The sequence below is a fragment of the Apis florea genome, unplaced genomic scaffold (assembly GCF_048593485.1).
Source record: "Apis florea isolate Af1SG1 unplaced genomic scaffold, ASM4859348v1 contig_2190_pilon, whole genome shotgun sequence".
NCBI lineage: Eukaryota > Metazoa > Arthropoda > Insecta > Hymenoptera > Apidae > Apis > Apis florea.
In genome coordinates this window covers 2,144,769-2,155,412 of record NW_028256541.1, presented here as the reverse complement: position 1 = coordinate 2,155,412, position 10,644 = coordinate 2,144,769, and the positions used below count along the sequence as shown (strand labels likewise).

The window sequence follows — 10,644 nt, the reverse complement described above, 5'->3', positions numbered from 1 at the left end:
CATAGTATATTCTTTTTAAAATCTATGATCTAAAATACAATTAAAATATAAATTTATTTAATTATATACATTTTACATAATTATACATGTAACGAATACAGCATAAGTATCGTAATTTTTAATCAATTTGCTCTTTTCATGACATATTATGAATTTATAGAATTTAATATTTAATAAGTTCATTTTGAAAGTACAAAGTATATAAAGTATAAAGTATAAAGAATAAATATTGTGTTATTCCATTCGCTTCCACCAATTCAAATTCAAATCAGCATGTAATTTTTACAATATACATATGTAATATTGGATCAGATTTATGAAAGAAATTTTTTAAATCACCAAAAATCTTAAAAAAAGGACTTTTATAAATAATACATAATTTATAAATAACGTATATGTTTGCGTATTGTGATAAAAAATAGATTTCGTACAAAAATTATTCGTTTTTACGCTAATGAATCGACATAAAACGAGAAAAAAATATGAGCACACATAAAAATTTTGAATGATTTTGAAGACAAATAAACGAATAAAAAATAAAGGAAGTATGATTGTACACTTTATATTTAACGTTGAATTTCTACAAAATAGAATTTCCAAAGTATTCATTGCATAAAAAACTATTTTTATTTACACAATACGTGGATATATCTATTATTAATTGGTAAAACTTGTCACTTTTTTGTATCACTGACATTAATGTAGATATATCATATGCCTTAAATAAATTGTTTTACGATGTAACAACTGAAATAATAGATGCATCATTTCTGTGTCTCGTTAAACGTTTAATTTGAAATTTCCAAATTGAATTTGTATAAAAATAAAAGAAGACATGGGATATGGAGATAGAAATGAAATTAAAATAATTAATTAATAGAATTACAACGTAGAATACCTTGATGATACCTGGAATATTATATCATTAATTATATACTATTTTGATCAGTTCAAGGAAGACTGGGTTTAAAATATTTTCATGAATTAATTAATGAACTATATCTACGCTATATCCACCGTCCATCATATATTTCGCTTTATTTAGCTTATTTTAGATTTAAAATTACCACATAATTGATTTATTCATCATAAAAAAGTATATCTCTTGAAAACCTATCATATTTATTATATCAATAATCCAATTCTGACCATAGAAATGAAAATCACGATTAATCAAATTGATTAAATTTCCCAAGTTGTAAATTATCGAGTCAAAAATCAAGGAAAAATAATGATCTGCAAGACAAAATTTGTTCATCGATTTAAATACATTAGAAAGCAATTTGTCTCCTTTAGAAATCATAAATAATGGGATGCATACGTTCGCCTAATTCGTGATTCGACTCGAGGAACACCCGTTAAACCACGCGCACAGAACAGAAAGCAACGAGCGCATAAAATCAGACTATCGGCATCCGCAATCGAAATCCAGCGTGTACAATTAAACGTGTTTGGCACCCGAATCGTCAAAATTCCAAAAGCGTGAATGGGTCTCTCTATAGTGGAGGCGGTGTGCAATTGCAATGAAAGCAGCGCATCGCCCCAGACCTTAAAATGTTACATCTCAACGAAGGATCTCCTACCATCGTACAAACCGCTCATAAAGGCCACGATGAAGACAAGATGCACTTTTCGTCGCATGATAATATCCATTATCGTAATAATCATAATCCTGGCCATTGTATATTGCCTGTCAATCTCTGGACAACACGTGCAAGATATCGGTAGAAATTTACGAAGTCAAATACAAGCTCGAATTAACGAACCGCTACCTAGAATATTGCAATTTCGAACAATAGAGATTCCTAGATCGGAGGCGGAGCCGGAGGCAGAGGCAAACCCAGAGCCAGAGGCGGAATTAGAGGTAGATGTAACGAATTGAGTTAAAAAATTATCAAAAGGCTAACAGAGAATTCCGAAGAATTCGATGAAACGAATTAAAATAAAACGTGAGTATTTCATTTTTGTCATCTGTCAGGATGATGAAAATTACAATTTTTTTCTTTCTTTTTATCAAAACGCGAGATTTCTTTCTTTGTTTGTTTTAAGTAAGATTTAAATTAAGAGATCGGTTCCTCGATATGTATATAAAGAGGTTAGGAATACGTTCATAAGTAATCCTTATTATTTCACCTTCCTTATATAAAACAATATTCAGTGGTAAATATTAGAAAATGGATGTTTAGATGGAAGATATTTCGTCAATAGTAATAAACGAAATTCGTATTGTTTATATACATATTTTGTCTCGTTATCGTATTCGAACGTACACAGTTTTATTTAAAGTAAATATCGAAAGTGTTTTATATCACGAGGACGATTAACGAATCAATAATTAAAATACTTTAGAAAACAAGATTTCTAAGAGAACAGGTTATTCCACTATTCTATTCTAGGTAACAGGTATTTCAGAGATTTAAGAAAAGTTCCCATTCCAAGTGCACATTTCGTCGAAATCATTAATTAATTCGATCGATATTATATATATATATATATATCCGTCAGAGTAAATGCAAATTCCACGTGGATTTACGTGAACGAGATCGCAAAATTTGGACACACGCGTATAAATTTGAAGGAAGAGGGAGCAAGATCGATCCTGGATAACGGATGTGAGAAGGATACGCTGTGCGTGTACATAAATCCGTGGCCGAAACGAGAGCGAGGTTGAAGTACATTTTTCATCTGCAACATTATTCGGGGCGAAAGTAATATTACATTTCATGGAACAACGCCGATACGTATTCCGTGTATAACGTAACAGCAGCTGCGCATGGGCATGTGGAGTAGCAGAAAGGGGCGAGAACCCGTGATCCACATTTCGATTTTTCCGCATCGATCAAAAAGCGTATCGTATGGGTTATACGCGTTGAAAAATTCAATGGTTCGAACGCGTTTGTGCAAAAGGTAAACGCTAGGCCTTGATTGCGAGCGAAATTCACGGTTTCTTTATGAGTGTTGCTCACTAGAGGAAAAATGATATAATAATTTTATTAATATCAAGATCTTTTATCAAATTTATATATATATAGTTTGGTAATCTTTTGTCGTGCAAATGTAAACAAACGATTTATTACGATTACTATTACAGCGTTTAGAATAAAGCATTTGGAAAATAAAAATATAAATTTATAATTCGATCGATCAAGATGGGAAGAATTTTTAAAAGTATTTAGATCAGAAATATCGTAATATTATATTATGAAATCAATAGTAATGAGAGAGACGATTTTATATTCAAGATTATATTTTTATAATTATAATTCATATGTATAATATATATTTTATAATTATATTTTTATATTTAAGATTATATTTTTCACATTTTTATCTTCATACAAAAAAACGTAATTCTACTCGAATCATCATAAATTATGAGATCAATAATGAAAATTAATGGATTAAAAAAATCGTTATCAAAGAATCGCAAGCATCGAATCAATCTTATTCTTAACTTTAAATTCATTGATGTAACAAAAAAGAAAATTTTCGCTTTTCGCTCAACCGTGTATCTAAAAAATATCTTTAAAACATTTTATTTCGATTATATCTTCTATGAAAGATAATCCGTTAACTGATAATAAAAAAAAAAGAAAAGAAAAAAGGAAGAAAAGAGACGAAACACCGAATATATAAATCACCGGTTGGTTAAAAAATCGGAATAAATTAAAAAATTCGTTCAGTTAAAATCGTCCAATTGTTCCAACAGCAGCAAAACACGAGTAACTTCTTCGTCGGTTATGTGATCCAGGAAGGAGAGAACGACACCGGCAAAGAAGAATTTGTCCACGATGTCTTGCCTGAGTCGTTGCCCGTCCACTTCTGGATATTCAGATCTGACGGTGTCGATGTACAGCGTCAAAATTTCCTGCACCTTCGACGAGCCGTCCTCATGCGTCACGTTATACAGCAGAATGGGCCCAAGATCGACAGCCGGCGAACAATATCTCATTGTTTGCCAGTCGATCACCTTCGCGCCGATCGGTTTCCCGTTCTGATATTTGAACAGCAGATTATCGTGTGAAAAATGGCCGTGACATATTGTGGAAACGTCGTTCACCTCCGTCAGGATACCCTTCACGATTTCCATTGGATTCTTGTTTAACCTCCGTTTCATCTTCTCGGCAAAGGCTGAGTTCGATAAGGATTCAAGGATGTCCAACATTCTGCAATTGTATAATACACGTTGCGTTGCGCAATTATTGAATTACATAATGATTGCATAATTTTGAGGAGAGTTCGATATGTAAGTAACAAATTTGAAACACGATTTTCCCCACAATCGGTGGCATAATTAGGAAAAGAGACGGTAATGTAAAAATAAATTAAAAATTTATTTTAATCTTGTGTGTACTTTGCAATCTTTATTGCTGCATATTCTCCTCTCAAGGAATGATTCAAAAATAAAGTAAAATTAAGAATAAAAATTTAACGACTCTCTTGCAGTGTTATAAAGTAAAATTTAAATTTATAATTAATTATTCTGTTCCAACAAATGTGTGATCTAACAGCGTAAGGTATTTTGCATATATATATGTTTGAAAGATCATACTGATCTATAATGTGTAAATTACAATATGTGTAAATACTATTGAACAAGTACAATGAGAATTGTGAGTAATAAAAAATTTTTAATCAAAGTCTGAAAAACTGAGAAAATCTTTGTGAAAATATCGTGTATTCTAAAAATTATTAATTAAAATTTCAAGAAATATCCTCCAAGAGATATAAAAAGTTAAAATCGTTATTAATGAAATCACGAGATTATGATATTTGACATAAGTTCAGATTTTCTAACGAATTAATTATTAATTCACGTCAATTTGTTCGTGATTTGAAACTCAATCAATTTCGGATTCTGTCCAGTTCAATTGCGCTCTGATTATTGCGCTAGTTGCAGAAGTTGCTATACCATTGACATCGATAATGTTAATATTATCTATCTGTGATATTAAATCGTTCAACGATGAGATTATAACAACGATATAATTTTTTTATAATAAAAATATACATACGTATTTTATAATCCGATAAAAATATAAAATGAACAATTTGTAAATTTATAAATTTCACATCAGATTTTTCTTCTCTCCTTTATTAGATGAAATGCAAATTCTTTTCTATTACGTGGATACTTACTGTGATAATAAAAATTGCAAATTTAAAATTTACAATTTTTCCAATAACTTTTCAATGTAATATTTTTTTGTTTAAAATCGTAATTCTTATATTTCTTTTTATAACTTTTATCACAAATTTTCTATAAAAAAAACTAAAAGATAAAGTCTAAAAGAAAATTTAAGATACGTCAAATCCCAATAATATATCTATAAGATATACTGATTGTGAGTTGATTGATAGTTGATAATAGATAACAATAAGATTCTTTAAGATTACAGTTCTATTAAATTTGCATTGTCAGATTAAAACCCATAGAAAAATTTATAATCCTATTTTTACATTGTCATTCTTCAGCAAGAGAAAGTTGTTCGTTGTAATTGAAAATATTAAATAATATTAATAACACTTAATTAAAATTAAAAAGATTCATAATCATTTACGTTCCTTATTAATTTCCTCATTATATTTCATGGAAGAATGATTTTGATTGATGATTGATAGAAGAAAAGAACGGAAGCGGTAAGGTGTTTGGTCATCGTTTATACCGGTACATCATTGAGAAGAAAAATTGTTACTGTTACAATATTTTTCTCTTGGATTTTTTTTGAAGACATGATTTATGCTTTTCATTTTATGATAAAGTGTAAGTACATTTTTGATCGTGAGAAAGATTCGATGAGCAAAATATTTCTATAAATAGATATTTCTACTTTGGAGATTATCAATCATCATAGGTTTATAAATTTAACGATCACATAATATTACTACTATAGCTTTTTGTTTTTTCTTAGGTTGTGAATTGATTAATTTAAAAATTTGCTTTTAATTTAAAATATTGTTAAATCAGGATAAACTTTTCAAAAAACAAGATTATAAAAACTAGTTTAAAAATACGTATAGAATATTATCAACCTATGTATTATTACATCATCGAAGAATATATAATACAATAGACATAATGTCCAACATCTTCAAGAATTAATTCTAAAAATTCAGCTACTATATTACTAAAAGTGTCATATATTTTTTTATTCGACAAATCTTATTTTAAACAATATCGTGTCTACATATATATATACAGATACCAACAAAACCTCTGCTTCAGAATGTTGGCACAAGCATTCTAACCATTTCCAAGAAAGGATCAATTACCTAGTCGATCTCTTCTCATAATGGAGCATAGCCTCCTCGGTAAGAGAAATTTCAAGAAGTTTCGCCTCGAACTCCCTGAAGATCCCTGGCTCGGTCGCCTTCAGCCTCAACCCTCTCGCGTGAAACTTGGCCAAAACTTGCACGCATAATTTCAAATGATTCTCGTCCAGCTCACCGTCAACCTGCTTGTAATCATCCTTCTCCAGATCCTCCAACACGATCACGGTCCTCCCGTAACGACCCAGGTCGGACAGGTAACACTTTGGAACCAAATCATTGGGCCCGTATTTAGGGGCCATCTTCGAGTAGAACATTTCCTCGTTCTGGAACGCGTCGAACGCCGTACGGCTCGTGTGCTCTGCCCCCTCCTCTGGAAGCAATTTCAAAACTAGTGGGAAGCTACGTGGCTCGCCGGAGAACTTGACCACAACCGTGACGCGATAAATCTCGCTGCTTCGGCTCAGCTCATCGAGACGAATCGTGGCCGAGTCGAACTCGACGAATTCCCTGGAATTTGGCTCGCAGAAGTACCGATCGTGCACCATTTCCGGAAGCAATTCGTGCTCGATGAAGACGATGCTCCGCTCCCAAATCTCGTGAGACTTCATAGTTGGATGGGACGATATCCTCGAGATCTTTAAAACAACGATCTCCGCACGAGCCGAAATGACTGACAATTGCACGAGTCAACAGTAATGGCGGCAATGTTTTCCTTACGCTTATCGAGAAACTTATTAATGCAACGTGACAAGATCCGGACACGAGGACAACGAGGGTATCAAATTTTATTGGACGTTTAAAGTTCAAACGTTGATTGATCGCGCGAGTCAACAATAATGGCGCCGGTGTTTTCTTGCAATGCGAAGAGATAATGCTTTTATGTTTAGGAAAAAGAGCGCAACGCTGAACTCGGGAATCGAAGCCGGTATTATCTACGATATCTGGTGACTGCGCCGATGAAATTGGGACGATTCGATAACTTTCTTCGATAACGATAACGAAAATAACTTGAGCACGTGTACAAACTGTGATCTATATATATTGTACATATATTATACACTTCTCTGGTTTCACATTGATAATTCACTTTCTCGTGAATACTTGCCAAGGATTGAATTGCACTGGATCGATATTTTCGAATACTTTCTTACCGACATCGATTATTTTCCATCGACACCTATGTTAACTCCGATTGACGCGAGTGGGTTTCTCGTAAGGTTATGGATACGTGTCAAATCGGTCGTGATAAATCGTGTCGTATATCGGTTAACATCGATGTACGCGTCGCGACGAGTTGGTCGCAAGTAGCCAGCTGGAAATATCGTAGGAGAATCGTTACGCGTGCCGGCCCCCCTCGCTGCCAAGATAATCAAGGCTCTTATCTTCTGATGACGTCACAAACAAGCTTACTCCATGATGCGACACGGCCGGAGACGGCTTACGACTTGACGAACAGTTCGCGAATGGCTGACGCGAGAGTGAACTTACGATATTTTTGATCGATTTTAATCAATTTTTAAGTTTGTTTGGTAATTTATTGATAAATGAACTTTTTATAAAATACGAAACAAGTTTGTTGCAAGTCGATTGCACGAATAATCGGAACATGTGTTTGCGTTGAATAATAGAACTTATTAATATTGTTATTACGAGTTGTAGTGTTAAAAAGTTGTACGCTGAGTGAATCTGTAATGTGTGATTACCTCATAGATGATAATGATTTTTAAGATTAGAACAATCGAGTATTTGAATATTTATTTTGCATATAAATAATTGTAATTATAGTGTAATTACAAGTAAATACGTGTAATTACATTTCTATCTCGATAAATTACAATATTAATTTTGTTAAAAACGTTTTCACGTTTTTTAATGATCTTTGGAAAATTTAATAATATATGTGTGTGTGTAATTGATCTTAATTTTCGAGCCATGTGTAAGAAAAAATGATTGAACTACATTGAAATTGCTATTCTATTGGATTTGAAAATAAAAAAATAAAATAAAATGTAAAATGAAATTGGGCAATCGAAATTACAATGATGCACTGAATACCAAATGTGCTGCACATTTTGGTGCTGGCTGCCATATGTATAATAAATAAAGCATCTTACGCATATACATGTTACCACGTGTAGACAAAATTCAATGTAGTAATGGAAATTATTTTTTTGCAAATATTTCGAAAGGGAAGACTGATTGCCGGTTATACATAGAGAAAAAAATATTACGTACATATATTATTTATATCTATTGTATGCTTAAAAATAGATTATATATCTAAAATCCATGAGGATAGTGCATTTTTGTTTTAGAAATATTTTATCTAAGTGTTTGACTTTATAGTTTAATAAAATTATAAATTAGAATTGAAGTTTTATATTTCTTCTATTTTAATCTATTTTTGAGCACAACTTATTTTTTATATATACATATATCTTTGATAATATTTACACATATATGTATGCTTAGAATATTTTCCAAATATTTAACATTGTAATAAAATTACAAATTAAAGTTTGAAAAATTTATATATATTTTCTTTATTTTTCAATATATTCTTACTTATGACAGCGAATATAAATTATCACATCTTTTGCATATATTATCGATAATATAATATATTATTTGTTTGACTAAATTTGCTAAGCTGATTCAAAACGAGAATCAATATATATCGAGCACGTTTTATTAATTCAAGGTTTAATTAATTCGCAGAAATTGGCGAGATCGATATCAATGAATTGCAGGCAAGAAAATTAGAATAAATAGAATCGTGGATACGACAATTATAATAATAAAAAAATTTTCTGGGGGACGGTTCATTGAATTTCATAGGGTCTTTGCAGGGCAACGACATAGCAATGTGAAAAAGCTCCAACAAGTGATTTTAATTCTAACGTGATTACTTTGGTAAATCCTGAACTAAACGGAGCTCGTCCTTTGTCTTTTAAAAGTTTTACTTTGTCTCATTTTAATACCAGATGAAACTATTTGAACTTTGCTGCGATTCACGTGCTGATTCTTATTGGTATTTGAAATTATTGCAAATTTAAAGTGAATTCATTTCATAGAATATAGAAAAGTGCAGACAGATTGATATGAAAAATTTTAAATATTTGTAAATTAATTTCAAGTATTAAAGATTTTTAATTTTAATTTCTAATTTTCTCTCTTTCTTATTATTTTTATTCTTGTTCTTTCATAAAAAGAATTTTAATTCTCAAATATTAAATGTAACAGAATATTTTAATGTAATTAATGTAACAGAAGTAATTTTATAAAATTTTAATTAAAAAATTGTATATCTTTATAATCTTTTTTAATCTTTCACTACTTTTTCTTACTGTAAATAAAGTGAAAATTTTAATAAAACTTTAAAAGTTGAAATAATTTGGATACAATTTTTTAGTTATGAAATCAATTTTGTTGTTGAAATATAATTGAGAATATTAAAATTCCTTCATTTAATATTGAACCTCTTTTCATTTGATCGTAAAATTTTACCAATTATATGTAACAATAATTCTGATCATGTGTGTATTTTTAATAAGCTTAATAAAATTTAATCACAGAGTTGTCCTTTTAATCTGTTCTATTCAAATGTTCAAATGTTCCCAGATATAGTTGAATTATTCCAATTACTTTAATTATTAACCGAGCAAAACGCTTTAACATTCCACAAACGAGAATCAAATCTTTCAAACAGGCACACAACACGTATAATTATATCGTTAAATAATATAAAATAATATAACATATTACTTTTATTTAAAATCGTTTCTCCTAATTACTTTTTTATTAACACTTATTCGTTCACATAGTATATTTTCTATCTACATGAATAATTTTATCTCACGATTTTTTACAAATAATCTTCTTCTCTTATATGATCTGAAAATTGTCCAGTTTAAAGCTCGTAATAGTTCGAATCTGGTTGAACAGAAATTGGAAATAGAAAAGCTATGGCAACTCCAATCGTCAAACTTATTTTTCGTGGAGAACTTTGAAGAAGAAAGTTTTTAATAGCAATTAATTCAAGAAAGCAACTAAATGAAAGATGGAATTACAGTACATGTAGTGTATCAAATAATATCAATGTTTAATTGTACTTTAGATTAATATGAAACGTAATGATGTAATGTTACAAAAGGTCACCATTTATTTTAAATGAATAGAAATATCACAAATGCACAAGTGTGGATAAGTAAATGGAAAAATGGAAACTATTTCGTTTCTTTTTTCGTTTCTATTTTCTTGAGAACGGAGAAAGAAAAGAAAATCTTCTAAAGAAGATCTTTCTTTTTCATGATCCTCTCTCAAAGTTAAATTCAAGACACATTGTATAAAATAATATTCACACGCAACTTC

At 30.4% G+C, this 10,644-nt stretch overlaps 2 protein-coding genes across 4 annotated transcripts; one reads left to right on the top strand and one right to left on the bottom strand.

Annotated features, from left to right (window-relative positions):
- The first annotated feature begins 1,401 nt into the window (after nucleotides 1-1,401).
- LOC105734809 (uncharacterized) lies at nucleotides 1,402-4,650 on the top strand. Of its 3 annotated transcripts, none has more exons than XM_086916697.1 (2): nucleotides 1,402-1,949; nucleotides 3,710-4,650. In XM_086916697.1, exon 1 carries the CDS (start codon nucleotides 1,487-1,489, stop codon nucleotides 1,880-1,882), a length of 396 nt encoding a protein of 131 aa, XP_086772823.1. In that variant the 5' UTR covers nucleotides 1,402-1,486; the 3' UTR covers nucleotides 1,883-1,949; nucleotides 3,710-4,650. The 3 variants fall into 3 exon arrangements, with proteins under 3 accessions (XP_086772823.1, XP_086772813.1, XP_086772827.1); XM_086916687.1 differs by having other exon boundaries at nucleotides 2,397-4,650; XM_086916701.1 differs by lacking the exon at nucleotides 3,710-4,650 and adding an exon at nucleotides 2,506-3,313.
- On the bottom strand, nucleotides 3,230-7,912 carry LOC100868483 (uncharacterized). Its single transcript, XM_003689699.4, has 2 exons — nucleotides 6,274-7,912; nucleotides 3,230-4,166 (listed from the first exon to the last, which is right to left on the bottom strand). The coding sequence occupies exons 1-2, from the start codon at nucleotides 6,879-6,881 to the stop codon at nucleotides 3,680-3,682; spliced, it is 1,095 nt and encodes a 364-aa protein (XP_003689747.1). The 5' UTR covers nucleotides 6,882-7,912; the 3' UTR covers nucleotides 3,230-3,679.
- Nucleotides 7,913-10,644: the final 2,732 nt, after the last annotated feature.